This window comes from Acanthochromis polyacanthus, chromosome 15 (assembly GCF_021347895.1).
Source record: "Acanthochromis polyacanthus isolate Apoly-LR-REF ecotype Palm Island chromosome 15, KAUST_Apoly_ChrSc, whole genome shotgun sequence".
NCBI lineage: Eukaryota > Metazoa > Chordata > Actinopteri > Pomacentridae > Acanthochromis > Acanthochromis polyacanthus.
Genome location: NC_067127.1, coordinates 12,079,325 through 12,095,897, shown reverse-complemented (window position 1 = coordinate 12,095,897; position 16,573 = coordinate 12,079,325). Strand labels below are relative to the sequence as shown.

General features: G+C 42.3%; 2 protein-coding genes across 2 annotated transcripts; both read left to right on the top strand.

Moving 5' to 3' along the window:
* Window positions 1-3,750: 3,750 nt before the first annotated feature.
* LOC127537538 (cardiac-enriched FHL2-interacting protein) lies at window positions 3,751-6,642 on the top strand. The gene is made up of 2 exons (XM_051960111.1): window positions 3,751-6,541; window positions 6,634-6,642. Exons 1-2 carry the CDS (start codon window positions 3,947-3,949, stop codon window positions 6,640-6,642), a joined length of 2,604 nt encoding a protein of 867 aa, XP_051816071.1. The 5' UTR covers window positions 3,751-3,946.
* A 17-nt stretch (window positions 6,643-6,659) lies between these two features.
* Window positions 6,660-16,216, top strand: LOC110959096 (titin homolog). The gene has a single exon (XM_022205850.2). It carries the CDS (start codon window positions 7,678-7,680, stop codon window positions 15,457-15,459), a length of 7,782 nt encoding a protein of 2,593 aa, XP_022061542.2. The 5' UTR covers window positions 6,660-7,677; the 3' UTR covers window positions 15,460-16,216.
* Window positions 16,217-16,573: the final 357 nt, after the last annotated feature.

Here is a 16,573-nt window from a genome sequence, read left to right as displayed (position 1 = left end):
CCCCCCCCACACACACAATCTCCACCCCTACCCACTCACCCACCCAGCTCCCACAATAATAACACATCTACAGGAAATTAGGTTTTTCTCCTGCTTCAGACACCAAAGCCCTCCTCAGCCAGTTGCAATACTCCCCCAGTTTACTGACAGTTAGCCGTAGCTGCTAATGCCCAACAGTAGCTGTCCAGATTTATAAATAGTTGAGAGGCTGTTTGTTTCATCCATCTGACACTCGACACCAAAGGATCTCACAGACCCGCATGCTAGCTCAAGCCCTCACTCTGTCCCCCATGGTGGACACTCTCTCTGGGACAGCTCCTCTATTTCTGTCTGGTCTCCAGGCCCGAGTCCTGCCGCCCGCCGCTGATCAGAGGCTCAAAGAAAAGACTGTGGACTACGTAGAGGTTGCTGCTTTGGACTGCTGTCAATAGAAGAAGCCAGAGCTGCCAGAGAAGGCTTGTGTGGGGGTGACAGGGCAGGATCAGATCAGCGAGGCCTTTTTGTGGAGACGGAGCCTTCTGAGGAGTTTATATTAAAGAACATGGATTACAAAACTGTGAGGTGAGACCAAAGTTTGTTTTATATTCTTGCTCATTTTCTAAGAGGAACATTTTAAAATAAGACATGAAAAACACCAAATATACGTCCATAAACACATGCAGTTTTGTTGAGTTTAATTGGGAATTTTCTTGCAGCTAAATCAATGTAAAATTGTGCCAAAATTCTCTGCTTCCATCTCCAAAACAAAACACACATTCACTCACTGAACGACCTGTGCGACGCCTAACTCCAGCGACAAAATTTTATTTTATTGCACTGACAGTTGCTGACATTTATGAACATTTAGCCGCGTCATTTCTGCTTTCAGAAGTGACAGATACGTTGCTGTTCAGTCTTCCTTTGGACCAGCGTCCCTCTGAAAATGAATGTTCTGTGGTGTCAGGTTTTAGAGTTGGAGGCCCGTCACTGGACAAAAATAAACCTGTCACATGCAAGAATGAACAGAAATCACCCTGACAGTTCAATGTAAGATTATTATTGCAAAAAACAGACTCAAATTAGATACAGCTATCTTGACTGTGCATGTTTTTAATGCTTATTTGTGATCTATATATGCTCTTTAGTCTCTGTAGAATTTAATGTGTTGTTAAGGTAGAGTCAGAATGACTTGTACCTTAAAAGACTGAGTTTAACTACTTCTCTTAAAGTTTCTTTTTATGAACTGAAAGAAGATTCTTGCAGTGAGTGTAAAGAAAGAAATGATCATGTAAAGACTTGCCCTCCTCTGAAGTTGTTGCCATTTTCTGCTTAAGAAGAAAAGTGTCGCATGACATTTTTGAACTTGCTTTCATTTCTGCACCAGTGAGTTTTGTGAGATGCTGACTTTGTGTAGCAGTGTGGTGCAGAGCTGTTCTGTAGATGCATATGAGATGGATAGCCTCCAGGTCAGAAGATATTAATGCACCACTGGATATTCTGAGCAAGCTGACGGCTGCCTGGCAGCTGCAGTGTATTTAACCAGAACATACCCATGATATTACCTAGTTGCGTCCAAATCTACAAACATTTTATTTAAAATACAGTTCAACAGAGGAAGTTTGTGATAAGAAGGCTATCTCATAGGATTTAGAGGAAAAATGTATTATTACTTATATGCTGAGTAATATCTTAATAATTTTCTTAGTTTTTATGCTTTGCACAAAATGAATTATGCAATTTTAAGCCAGCTTAGTGTAGTTTTGAAGGTCCATCACAAGCCGTGCACATCAGGCAGCTTATTGGTGATGAGTGAGAATAAGAAGGCAGGAAAAAGCCATTATGTCAGCAGATGCAAATGTGACCGCAATCACCTGTGGCCTTGACTGTTTAACATTTACACACCAGAAGACTGATTTAAAAAAAAGCATGCTTCACACTTAATGTTTTCGATTTTAAAGTAGTGTAGTTCAGTTACAGCTGGTTTTAAGTAAGTTAAATGTCACATTGACACTTTTTAGACGACAGAATGCATACTTCACTTGCGGAAAACTTTCTAATTTTACCCCTAAAATCTTAAATTAGCAGCACTTCTACTTAACGTTATTTTAGCCTGCTTTCCACCTGCTCTCTCTACTGTTGTAAAACCAAAAGGGTTTTACTACAAGATTAGTTTTCAATATGTCGCACTTGAGTGGTCGTAAGCAGACGTTTTTACTGTTTGACTCAAAGAGAAACAGCTTGAGCAAGTCTAATCATCTAGTCTAGCTCATATAACCTCTTAATAGTATTAACAAATTGAAAATGTAACATTATATGTGAATTCCAACCTCTGAGCTTTGTTAAATCATCATCAATAAATTGCTTTTAATCCAAAGACAGACTGTATGTATATTTGCGTGTGTGTGTGTGTGTGTGTGTGTGTGTGTGTGTGTGTGCGCGCTCATCTAAATTTGTATGGATGCATCTTGATCACCCAAAATAACTCACGTGAGGCTGTCGTTACCATGCCTAGCAACAGTGTAGTTCTATTCACAACATGGCTCTGAAGGTCACAGTGATTGAGTGGTAGGATTTACGGAGCTGTTTTCAGAACCACATACAGTACATTGCTGCTTAATGCAAAGGAAAAGTGTTTGTTACTAAGGCCATCTATCATGAATTAAAGCACCACAACAAACAAGCTGTAGCTTTTAAAATGATTTCACATAAGAGAAAATGTTGTGTATATTTTAAGTTTTGGAGCCAGGTTAAAATGCATCACATATATCAAAAACTGTTAACACTGCTATAAAACTGTTTAAGGTTAAGAGTAGTGGTGAAGTCGTGCCTGAAGAAGTTAAGCTTAATTTATGATTTTTTTCTTGGAAGCATCCTGTAAAGTAAAGGATTAACACCGTCTGTTACTAACTGTGGCATGTAAGAGTACTCTTGCATATTTAGTCCACCTATAAATGGACCAGTAGTATTTGCACATTGTCACTGAACTTCTGCTGCTTGACGTCATGGAGGAAGAAACATTGTGACATTAACATTAGAGAGGTGCAGATGATGGACTATTCTGCAATCAATAGTGTTTCCTTACACTGAGATAGCTGCACAATTGTGCCTTTTCTGTCAGCTTTTTTCTTAGTCCATCCACATTTGAAAACTAGACATCTATTTTCTCACCTTGCAAATTTATGAGCCAGTGGTTTCCTTTTCTATAGTTAAAAAGTTAATATCCAACAGATAATGCAGTTTAAACACTACTGGTGCGACACAAGTCTAATGCATGAGTATATTCAAGATAAAACAAACCTGACATTTTAGTCAGAGATTAGTTTTAAGAAACAGGCAGAGTGAAGCAGGGGATTTTCAAAATAAGATACAGCAAATTTGAATGTGACAACTCTTTATATATGTTAACTTTAAGGAAGCAACGATTGCTCAAGTCCTGCTAACAGATTACTGAGGGTACTTTTAAGCCCTCCTGTCTGAGATGTGGTTCTTTCTCATGCTCAACCCAACCAACAAAGGCAACACGTACCAGCTACTACGAGGTAGAGAAGGGCAGGCCATGCCATCACCATTTTGGAAAACAAAAACTTGCAGCAGAATAGTGAATGGTGCAACTAGATGGGTTTGAGATGTGGGTATGTGCAATGTCAGCGGAAAATAAGGAGGTACATGCTGAATACCTGCATATACCCTTACTACACCTCTGGTGAATGGTTGTGTGACTATATGGTTGCATCCAAACTGATTCTTCTTTATTTTCTCCTTTAGGAAAACAACAAATTTCAGGATCGCTTTGGACAAAGGCCAGCTAAAAGGCACAATGCCTTAGGAGCTACTGGCTCTACAAAATTCTGTCCAGGGGGCCCAAACTGCAGCTTCATCAGCAGACAGAGCGTAGAATTTTGAGGTCCATATATGCATGAATGACTGAACAACTGAAAACAGATTTATTTGTTAGCAAGTCTGCATCATGACCTCAGTTGAGAAGCGCCGCTCAGGCCGAAAGAGCGGCGGCCACCGAAAGCACAGCGACGGAGGTTACAGTGACACCTCCAGTGGTGGGTCCTTCCTGGACGAGAATGATCGCGAGGTCAGCAATTTGACGGATAGAGCATTCAGGAGTCTCTGCATCGGAGATGAGGCTGTTTATAATGACTCAGACCTATGTTTGTCTTCGCCCTGCACCCAGAGGGACAGACAGATGGCCTTTAGTCAAGACAGAGATAGAGGGGACAGAGAGAGGGAGGGACTCAAGAGAGCTGCACATGAGAACTTCAGCCTCCAGGTGCAGCAGTATGGACAGAACTGGATTCATGGAGGAATGCATGGTGCCGAGATCCAGAGAGATCCACAGTGGGACGTTTATGGGGAAAGGACACAGGGGAGGATTTCTGCCACATTCCAAAACTCCTTTGTGGAAACCTGTCATCAGGAAAAGTCTCTGAGGGAAGAACAGCTGTCCTTCCTCAGCAATGGAGCCACAGAGTTGAGTTCACAGCAACACAGAAGCCGCTCCAGAGTTTCTTCTCTAATCAGAGCTTTTAACTCTGATGGTCATAGGGACGTGGCCAGAATGGATGATAAACTCAGAGAGTGGAATGATGAGACAAGCTGGGACAAATCCGCTCTGATGAGTATCCAACAGGAACTTTCTGAATTCTCTGCATCATACCAGCAAAATTTTCACAGTGGTCACTTCCCTCCAGCTGGCTCATTCTCGTCCAGAGATGCCAACTTCTATTCCTCTGAAGTAGCAGAAGTGGCTCACATGTCTCACAATTCTGCATCTTCTTTTATGAGATCTTCTCACAGTAAACACAGCATGTCTGCTCAGGTCAACTGTAACTCTAACTTCTTTATACACAGTGAGTTTAGTCCCTTCAGGGTGTGGAGGGACCATAACAGGTTTCCCTTCCAGCGAGGGGAAATGTCAGGGTTTATGCACTGCTCTGAGTTCCCTAAATGGTATGAAACACCAATGTACAATGAGCTTTCAATGCAGAATCAACTACATGGTCCATATCAAGGTATGAGACACTCAAGGAGTAACATGGCACCTGTGGTTCCTCCAAATCCTCCACGCTCTACTTCAACATCTACAATGCTGCAGAAAGCTTCAGCTGTGGAGAAACGATGTGAATCGGAGTTGGCAGGTCATTATCCTCACAGGAAGAGAAGCCAGAGTCTGGGAGCCAACAGGCTTCCGTCCCACCGTCCATCAACGGCTTCACCTACCAACGAGATGTCTCGACGCGTCCGCGACACCATCAACTCTGTCAAAGCCCTTCAGCAAAAAATCAAAATGATGTCAGAGCAAAATATCACAGCAGGGGTGATAGAAAATCAACAAGGAGTACTCTACAGCCATGATAATATGATTCCCTTTGGCAACCATCCAGTAGCAGTGGCACCAAATGTCAACACAAGCACTACTCCCTTTAACATCAGCCAGCTGCTCACACCTTTAGTCCATTCACATCAAGAAGCAGTGACATCAGATTTCCAGCCATATGGAGTTTCTCCTCTACCTGTGGAACATGCTCCCGTGCGAGCCGAAAGCAGAGGAGCCACTCCTGATGTTAGGATGTCCAGCTACAAATCCCGAGCTACGAGCCTACTCTTCAATCTCAAAGACAACAGGAAAAGAGTGAAAAGCACCTACAGTCCTCCCAAATTTAAAGGCTTGGAGACAAACAAACAGCAGTTTATACAGGAGCCTCGAGAGACTGTAATAGATATGCCTGATTTTCCAGAGCCACAGATTCAATTTCTCCAGCTGGAAGAATCAGGTAGAACAAATGCTGCTGTAAACCAGTATCACAACCCTGGATTGCCTCTTACAATGCTACATTCTCAATCTGCAGCAGCACATACAGGCCAATATCCAGAGTACACTTTCAGTGATTACCAGACAGCTCAGATGCAAGGTCAGACGGTTCATCACTCTGGGTTCACTGGATTCATACCTGAAAATTACACCAGCAATCAGCTGGCTAATGGACAGAATCTCAATGAAGATTTAGCATCATTTGTTCCCTATAAGCAAGGAGTGATAGATAATGTGGGACATCATGCGGGGGATGTATACAGACTTAAGGCATCTTATGCAGAAACATCAGGGCTAAACATTGACAACAATCAAAGCAAAGACTATTTAATAAGCAAGGCAAATATGGAACAACCTTTTAATGAAACAGTGGGAAGGGTATTCACAAAGGTGGATAGATATGAGCAATTTGAAGACAACAAGCATGATTACAATAATGTGTCCTCACAGGATATGTGGAGACAGACAAACAGCCAAGACACAGAAAAGCTCAGTCTGAAAGCAGCTACGTCTCCATGGAAACAAGAGTCTTTGATGGAAAAGACAAGACAAGGAAATCAGCCAAGCATAAATGAAGAACTTGAGAAAGTAAAGTTAAGGGAGAATTTGGGGATTGGATCTTATTCTTATGAAGAAGCTGATTTGGTCAGTACTAACATGTCAGACGTTCCACCACCATATCCATTCAATGATAACACTGTAGAAGATCCTGCATATTATGGACAACAGCAATCTTTGGTATTTAAGGACAAAAATGTACCTCAAAAGTATTCTGGCCATACTGAGGAAAATGAAGTGAAAGAAAATAATTTGACACATAATTATAACAGATATGCTGATCAAGAATACGGAAGCCAATATGCGTTATACTCTACTAAGGAGGAACCTATGGCCATGGAAGAAACAGGTCAGATGAAACATATGTCAAATCCAAAGGTGCATGAAGTGCAAAGTCTCCAGCCAACAGAAGCTAAACCACAGTTTGAACACAATACACAGAGAAAATCATTATCTAACCCTGACAATACATCTGCCCCCACAACGGCAAAGCAGATGAAAAACAGACAGTTTACTGAGGTCAAGGCTGAACAGGTCATGCCAGAACATTTAAAAGTGCAACACGCCCAAGCAGAGCTGGCAAAAGCTCAGCAATGGGCTCAAGTGGAGCAGCCCAAAGCAGATTCGGCCAAGTTAAATTTAGCAGGGCAGACTGGTTCAGATAAAGTCAAAACAGAACAGGCCAGATCAGAAGTAACTAAGCAGGAGAGAGTAAAACAAGCCAAAACAGAACATATTAAAGAGGAGATAAGAAAAGGAGGACAGAGGGAAAAGTCCAGAGAAAAACAGCCAGAGGAGCAGACAAAAGCTGGACAAACCAAAGTGCAGAAGGAAACAGATGAGCCAAGAAATATTACAGAGGAAGCATCGGCCGAGCACATGAGATGGGAGCAGGGTATGCAGGTCAAAGCAGAACAAGTTGAAGCAGAGAAGTTAAAAGAAGATCTCATAAAAACTGAACAGCCAAATAACGAGCAGGCCGATCAGGAAAGAATAAAGCAAGCTAAAACTAAACCGGCCACTGGAAAAAGAATCAATGAACATCAAGTTGAGCAAGAAAAGGTAAGCGCAAAACAAGTTGAAAGAGAGCAGAGGGAGGCAGAATCAATCGGAACAGAAAAGGTTATTGCAGAACAGGTTGAAGCAGAATGTAGAAAAGGAGAACAAACAAAAAAGAGCGAAGCAACAAGACAGAAACCAAAGCAGAACAAGTGACGACAAAGTTAGATCAAGTGGAAAAGGTCAAAACAGAACACATTAAAGTTGAGGATGGTAGACAAGCAAAAGATTTAATTCAAGTAGGGCGAGTGAATGCGATGCAACCTACAACACTGGTAGGTACAGCCAAAGATGCAAAACCCGAAGAGAGAAGAACAGAACACTCAAAGGTGGAACGAACCAAAGTGGAGCAAGCCAAAGCAGAGCTACCAAAGTCTGACAACATGCAGGAAAGGTCAGATAAACTCACAGCAAAACTTACGGCGACACAACAGGTTAAAAGTGAGCCAGATAAAGTTGAGCAAGTTAAGACAGAGTTAGCTAAAGCCAAAGCGGAGTTAGCGAAAATAAAGGAAAAAATGAGAGGTGAGCAAAAAGAAAAAGTCATAGCAAAGAACAATGTTCCTTTACGTGTAAATGTCAGTAAAGACAAGGATTACAAAAAGCCTGATCAGGCAGCTGAAATGCATCAAAAAAAGGAAACTTCAGCTGTCATAGCTGGCAGCAGTCAGACTTATAGAGGGGCTGATGATTATGACCACCTTAGAGAGAAATATGGTTTTACAAATGCAATTTCAGCAAGCAAAAATAAAGTGTCAACTGCAGGAAATGTCTCTTCAAATGATGCTAGTGAAACACAAGTTTCACCTCTTGATAAAGCTGAGACAGTAAATACAGAAAAATCAAAAGATGAATGCAGTCCAGCTAACACAGAAAATAAAGACGAAGGCGACAGCTTTAAATCCAGTGAGGTGACAGAAAATCAATACGTTTACAGTGAGTCATCCAAAGAATTCAAATTATCCAGTGTGAATGATCCTCCTCTAAATGTAGATATGAGAGCAAATGGTGACACTGCTGCTGATAAAGTGAAGGAAGATAGTGTTGAAAAGTTGAAAAAATGCGACCCAATCAAAGATGCTGAAATTTCACCGCGAAGAGATCCCGATTTGACTAAACCGCTCCCCCATGAAAGAAAACCTAAGACAACCGAGCACAATGTAGTCCCGGGTAAAGATCTGCATTTTACCCCTCCCAAAGCATTGTCCCATAAAGACAGGGCCCACACCAAGCAGGAGATTCTGACTTCCAAGATAAAAGCTCATGCTGAAAAAGAGATTTCAGCTATTAAAGAGGGTTTTGCCATACGAGATGGACTTTCAAGCAAAAGTTCTTCCAAGCAGTTAGGAGGTATTCAGAGTGTTAATATACGACAGAGGCCACCATCACAGGAAGGGTCTAAAAAGCATGAAAGCACAAGTAATATTACACCAAAGCACCAGAAGGAGCCTTTAGGAGAACAGATGGAACCAGTCAAGTCTGTTTCACCTCCAAGCTCAACTACAATACCAGCTAAGTCTGCAGCAACCAAGACTCAGTTAGCAAACCATTCACAAAAACAAGAAACAAGAAAACCATTGAAGAGCAACAGCGAAGTGTCAGAACCACCCAGAAAAACAAACCAGACAGAAAGCTATAACATGAGCACAGCTGAGGACTTGGTGCAAAATCAAAAGCAGGAAAATCAACCTGGGGTTCAGGCACCAGTACAAAATAAAGAACAGACACCAAAGATTGACCAAGGAAAACAGCAAGCAAATCATGGAGAAATCCCTGGAAAACAGAAAGAAGAACGTAAAGACAATCCAGCTGTTAACACTGACAATGTCAACAAAAAGATAGAAGCTCCATCACAAACTTCAAGCTCAAAATCTGTGATGACAGAGATGGCTGAAAGTAAAGAAGCAGCTCACGAGGACTCAGAACCTACGATAAGTCTAGTATTAGGTCAGAACACAGTCCCTGTGACTGATGACAGCTTGCAGATTATGGGAATAATGGTAACTATACGAGAAAGAAAACCATCTGTGAGCACTGATGAGGGAAATAACACCACCAAAACACAAACAGAGAGAGAGTCCAATATTTCAGAGTTAGATAAGCATCATCTCAATTCAGGCTTAGAAGCAAAAGAGAAAATTTCATCTTCAAAGGACATTAGCGTAACAAAGACGAAGGACATACAAGAAAAAGAAGATCAGACTAAAGTTGGTGTAAACAAACTGCCTGAAACTGTGCAAGAAAATTCCTCTTTAGAGACAAGAAAGACTAATGTGACTGAGAATGTCACAGGGAAAAGGACAAATCTCCAGCAGGAAACTTCTATAAATGCAAAACCCCAAAAGGAAACACAACCAGAACCTTTGGGTGAAAAAGGTATGCCCTTCACAGCCACTGTAACCGCTAATAATGAAATGTTCCCTGAAACCCAACCCCATCTCCACAAACAGGACACAATAGCAAGAGAAACAAAAGACCATGCAGATAAAATGCCAAAAGAGAAATCAGCAAAAAGCACAAGCACAGATGAAATAAAGACTAACACCACGGAGACAAATCCACTAAAAATACAAACCAGTGAGAACTTTGCTGCCAAAAAGGTGAACACAGGAATCAAAAGGCATGATGCTGAACCTTTACAAAAACATGGCATCCATCCATCAGTGAAAGAGGACTTGACAAGTATTATAAATCAATCCAAAAGCAGTAGCATAGATGGCAAGAGTGCAAAGCTGCCAGACGAAAAGAGACACGACTCAGCACCACCAAAAACCTCCAACAAAGTCAATCCTTCTAGCAATTTAACTGAGAATGAAAACAGATGTCAATATAATAAGACACACATTGAACGAAATAATGAAAAGGATGATGATGATGTGCATATTGACTGCATTGCCATCAGAGTTGTGCCAGCAGTAACTGAGAAGGACAGTGTGACAATGGTGGGAAAACATCACATCACAACTTTCTCTTCTGATGCTGTGCTGGCTAATGAACATAAACAAGTTGCATCATCTAGTTGTGATCAAAAAGCAAATCCTTTAAACAGTAAAGTCCAAGCCAAAGATCTCCCTCCAGCAAGCAGTGAGAAGACGATGACAGACAGCTTGGAAGACAAAATAAGAGTTCAAGAGGTGTTGTCCAGTGTGAGAAAACTGTCTGATTCACTAAAACTCAGCCATAAACAGAACAGCACTAACACAACTAGTGGGATTACTCAAGCTGAAAATGAAAACCGTGAAAAACTAGAAAAAAGTCAGAAATTGGCAGATGAGTCAAATACACAACCAATGGAGGGAGACTATTTTCAAGTACAAGGAGTGTCAAATAACGAGCCACGTAACAATAGTGCAACTGTTGAAGATGCATCAAAAGGAAGAGAACTATCAGCACTACAACAAAACAAGACTGTTGTCAGCAATGAATCATACAAGGAAGGAGAAACTGAAGCCTTTGTGTTCAATGTGGATCCAGATAAAAGGAAAGCAGTGGAATCAAGTTCAGTAAGCATTCAAGATGAGAGCATAAAAAATAAAAAATGGGAAAGAGATGATAAGCTGGCTTCCAAACAGACTGATGGTTCCATGGAGAGATGGAGTAATAATGCAATGACGGAGGCAGTTCAAGCTAATCTCATAAGAAAACATCACACAGAGAACAAGTCCAATTTATCAGCAATGGAAAGACAGAGTTCAAGAAATTCACATGCAACAAAGGAAAACATGCTTAAAGAAAACCCTGAAGTTAAACCGAAACCAAAAGACAGATCATCCACAATACCTGAGATATCAGCACTTGCAGACTATGCCAGGTTGAAAGTAATTGTTTCAGAGGACTCAGAGGTGAACAAAGTTCAGGAATTCCCTCCCAACAAAAAAGAAGGATTCTTTCCACTAATACAGAGCCGTCACAGCAGACGTCCTGTGTTCACTACGGATCCACAAGACGTCTCTGTGAAAGAGAAAAGTTTGCCAAGTAAGACAGAGACGAGCGCCAAAGTGAATAAAGAGCCCAAAGCTCTAGTATATCCCATTACAGAGAAAGAACACCAAAGGACGGGGATGTTCAAACTAGGAGACAAAGAGAAAATGTTTTTAGATGCCAAAGTGAATGAAGGTGCAGCAAAGGATGCGCATCATAAAGAAAGAATCAAGTCACCAGCAGCTCAGACAGAACAAATTGCTGGAGCAGGAACACAAATAGCAAATCAAGATCAGAAGGTTTATCAACCAAACAATCCTCTTCTGCAAGCAACAACTTGTGCAGTCAACAGGCCAAGAAACACTGCTGAAGGGTTGACATATTTAGACAAAAACTCTCTTCTACATGAAAACATGACATCTCTAAGTGAAGATGAGAGGAATGAACAACAAGGTAAAGACACAGGGGCTAAGACTGAGGATGGGAGGGCAGATAAACTCAAAAATGAAAAGCTTGCAACTCTGCTTGAAGAAACCCAAGCAAAGTCAAAGGGCAGAATAAAACAAGTGGAAGAAGATGGAGCATCCAGGAGCAAAGAAGAGAAAACAGAAGATGACATGAGAATAAAACACATGATAGAGGAGAGTAGAGCTTCTCTGGCCGAAGAAGAGAGGAGAGCCATTCAGAGGGAAGAGGAGAGGAGAGCGAGAGAACGCGAGGCCATAGCTATTAAGATCAAGGAGAGACGAGAAAAGCAGAGGGAGGCAGAGAGAAGAGCGGAGGAAGACAGAAAGGCAAATCAGAAGGAAGCAGAGAAAGCTGCTCAAAAAGAAGAGGAGATGAGAGCAAGACAAAGGGAGGAAGAAATGAAGATGAAAAACATGGAGGAAAGACAGGCAAAACTGAGAGAGGAGGAAAAGAGGAAAAGAGAGGATGAGGAGAGGAGAAGGATAAAAAAGCAGAAGGAGGAGAGAGCTGCACAAGAAGAGCAAAGAAAGAGAGCAGCTGAAAAAGAGCAGCAAATGAGAGTTCAAGAAGAGCATAAGAGGCGAGCTGCTCAAGAAGAGCAACATAGAAGAGCTGCACTGGAAGAACAGCAAAGAAGAGCTGCACAAGAAGAGCTACAAAGAAGAGCTGCGCTGGAAGAGCAGCAAAGAAGAGCTGCACAAGAAGAGCAACAAAGAAGAGTTGCACAAGAAGAGCTGCAAAGAAGAGCTGCACTGGAAGACCAGCAAAGAAGAGCTGCACAAGAAGAGCTACAAAGAAGAGCTGCACAAGAGGAACAGCAAAGAAGAGCTGCACAAGAAGAGCTACAAAGAAGAGCTGCACAAGAGGAACAGCAAAGAAGAGAAGCTCAAGAGGAGCAACAAAGGAAAACTCAAGAAGAGCAAAAGAGGCGAGCTGCACACGAAGAGCAACAAAGAAGAGCTGCACTGGAAGAAGAGCAAAGAAGAGCCGCGCAAGAGGAACAGCAAAGGAGGGCGGCTCAAGAGGAGCAACAAAGGAGAGCTCAAGAAGAGCAAAAGAGGCGAGCTGAACAAGAGGAACAGCAAAGGAAAATTCAAGAAGAGCAAAAGAGGCGAGCCGCACAAGAAGAGCAGCAAAGAAGAGCTGCACAAGAAGAGCAAAAGAGAAGAGCTGCAGAAGAGGAAAAACAAATGAGAGCTGCACAAGAGGAGCAACAAAGAAGAGCAGATCAAGAAGAGCAGCAAAGGAGAATCCAAGAAGAGCAAAAGAGGCAAGCTGCACAAGAAGAACAAAAGAGAAGAGCTGCACAAGAGGAGCAGCAAAGACAAGCCTCTCTAAATGAGGAGCAAAGGGGAGTTAAACAGACTGATGAGAAGATAAGGAAGGAGGAGAAAACGGCTTATATTTCAGAAGACGAAAGGTATAAGCACATCCAGGCACAGAAGAAAGCAGAGCAGCGGATTGAAGAGCAGAGGAGAGACCAACAGAAAAAAGAAGAATGGATGAAAACTCAAAGAGAGGAGGAGAAGAAGAAAGCTGTGGAAAAAGTCCTAAAACAAAGAGAAGCAAAACAAGTCAAAGAGGAGAGGGTCAAACTCCTTGACAAGAGTCAAGCATCACACAAAGAGGAGAAGAGAGCAGCACCAGAAATAATGCTATCTCACACAGAGGATGAGATCCAGGCTAAAAAGAGAGAAGAAGAAATGTTTGCAGCTCAAAGAGAAAATGTCAGAGCTGCCCAGATGGAGAAGCAAAACAGAGCAGCACAGATGGATACTCTCCAGTACTATGCCATCACCTCAAGAGAATCAGAGAGGACATCCAGAGAAAGACAAATATTATCCCCTTTACCTCTCCAACAAAGAAGCAATCCATCAGGACTTGAGTCAACTGATGACTCCCAGACCAGGCCTTATCGACCGCATGCCCCGCCATCTCCAGCTCCATCTCTGTCCCGTTCCACCACATCCTCTCCTGCTTTAGGAGCCAAGCCCTCAATGTTCAGAGTAAAGGATAACACTATCAGGGGTTCCTCTTTGACCAAATCAGTCAAACCTCGCTTCCATAAGAACTTTAGAGAGGATTTCTGGATGGGCTCACCGTTGGGGTCAGAGAGAGGAGAGGAAGAGCAGGAGACAATGAGACACAGTGCTGGAACTCCAGTCCACCCTGATGCAGGATTCAACAGACTTGCTGCCATCAATGAATCTTCGACCTTCCAGTCAGCATCTTCATCACTGGATTACTCAGCCCACATCCCTCATCACCGGCCCTATTCTAGGAGAAGCATTGCTATGGATGAGGACGACTCCCGCTCTGTCATCAGCAACATGTCAGAGGATGTGGAGAGTCATGCCACCAGTGCCGCAGACCTGGCAGATATACGAGGCCTGTATGACTCTGAGAGGCCAGAGTCAGCTTGTAGCTTCAGCAGCGATGTGTCGCGCTCTATGGGTAAGCCTCCAGCTGTTCCTCCAAAGAGTGAGAAAGCCTTACGCAGGGCTAAAAGGTTAACTTCTCGGAGGATAAATAAAGAGTTGTCCAAAGTTGCAGAAGATAATCCTGCTGGAGTTGAGAAAGAGGTCTCCAGTATTCCTTCTTCCTCCTCATTTGAGGTATGCTCCTCCAACCGCCATGCTGTAGCTTCCCCTCATTTTTCTGCACCTGTCTCCCTCGCTCATGCTCCAACATTGGGCTCTAGCTTGCCATCTTCCCAAACAGAGCACCAATCTTCTCATCGCTCTTTCCACGCTTCTCCTCATGCCACCGGTCCAATCTCCCTCCCAGTTTCCTCGTCTCATGTTACTGCCACTGTTTCCCTCCCTACTGTGTCTCCTCATGTTACTGTTCCTGCTTCTCAAGCTATTACTCCTAAGGCAGTTGCTCACGTTCCTTCTTCTCCCACTCTCCATCGTGCCAATCATCCAGCTCCAGTGACACAGTACCAAGTAGAGTCAAGTTATCCACAGTCCTACCCACTGACTCAGCGCAAGGTGCTGCAAGACCTCGGTTCTGGTCAGTATTTTGTCGTGGATGTTCCTGTGCCAGTGAAAACAAAGACTTTCTTTGACCCAGAGACGGGAAAGTATGTTCAGCTCAATGTGCGCGAATCTGGACAAAGCATCTCACAAACTCAGTCCCAGCAATCGTGCCCTCAGCCTCAGCACCAACCCCAAATTCAGATCAAGCCACAGCAACAGCCTCTGCCCCAGACCTCTCCAGCTGGCAAGCCCTTTGGGTTTTATCAAGGCTACCATGGTTATCCACAAGGCCACCAACCTGCAGCTGTCAACCCCGTACAGTCTCAGAGGTCATCAGCCCCAGCAACTCTCCACCAGGAACAACAGCCTGTCAGGGAGAGCCACAGCTATGGATATCCAGCCCCTGAAATAGGACAGAACTCTGAAGTTCATCGCTACAGCCCAGAAAAAACTCCATACATGGACACTGTTAATGATAAAGACAAAACATATAACAGAGTTTACAACACACATGGCTCATATGAGTCATTCCCAGAGTGTGACACAAACAGCCAGCTTGCAGGAAGCTCCATTTGTGAAAATGATAACTCAGCCCCCTCACTGTATCAGTCTCGTGATATAATAACCATGAGTGAACTGGAGGACTTTATGGATGCATCTGACTGGTGAGAACAAAGACTGGTATAAAGTATATATGAAATAAATATACCCAGAAAGCACAAAATGAATGGATCATATAATGCAGTATTTTAAGCGTTTGTAAATGATTTTTTTTCAGTTGAAATACTCTCAGAATGTTTTTGGTTTGTAGTTTTACGGAGTCCCTGTGACATGCTGTTAAATTGCTGCTGCTGCTTTTCGGGTTACATTGATGATCTATTTATTGTTTTACAGAGTTCACCATTCCATTTGACTTTTGAATGTGAGAAGCTAAGATATATTACTTGTGTAAACAATATCACCAGTATCCCGTTGCCTCTTAAACTATGTGCTCATACATCAAACAACAACAGTGTGTCAAAACTGATTGTTTCAGCTATGAACACCGGACAGCCTGGTTATGTTTTCCTTTTGTTTTCTTGCTTGTGAAATCCTACTTTTGGCATTTTCTGATGCATGTAATATTGTGAAACAAAAAGTGTCAAGCAATTATTTTTCAGATGGTATAAAGCGTAGTTTTGTGTATTCGGCCACTGCGTCAAAGTGAACACAAAGCGATGAGATTGTTGCTGTTTTTAAGGTTTAATTTCATACAGTAGTCTATTTTTTAAATTGGGCGTTTGTGAGAATGTTTCTGTGTTGCTGTGAAACAGACTAGTGTGACATGGACTTATGCAGACAATAAAAACACACTTCATTCAAACTAAAAAGGTTCTCATCCCAATGACTGCTTTTCAAATCACTCTGTAAAGGGTATAAATAAACAAAAAGGACATGTAAAAGGTTTCTGTAACAGTTCCTTTTTTCATTTTTATGACGAAGACAACTGAAATAACAATATAATATTACTATCACTGGCTTAGTGTTCTGTACCCTGGGTCTAAACGACCCAAAATGAAGTCTTTTCACTGATTGCATAACAAGATTACAAAGTGCAATAATACATCCTGAGAGACTTCAAAACACAAAAAGAGAAAATAACACCGTGTTGATGACTTTGTGTTTGTGTCCTTTTTTACCGTACGAAACAATTCAAATGCGTAAGTCTTCGCCAACTACACCTATGGGATCCAATGATAGAAATAATACAGTGTGAGAATTCTTTTCTTTGATTTCCCTTGAT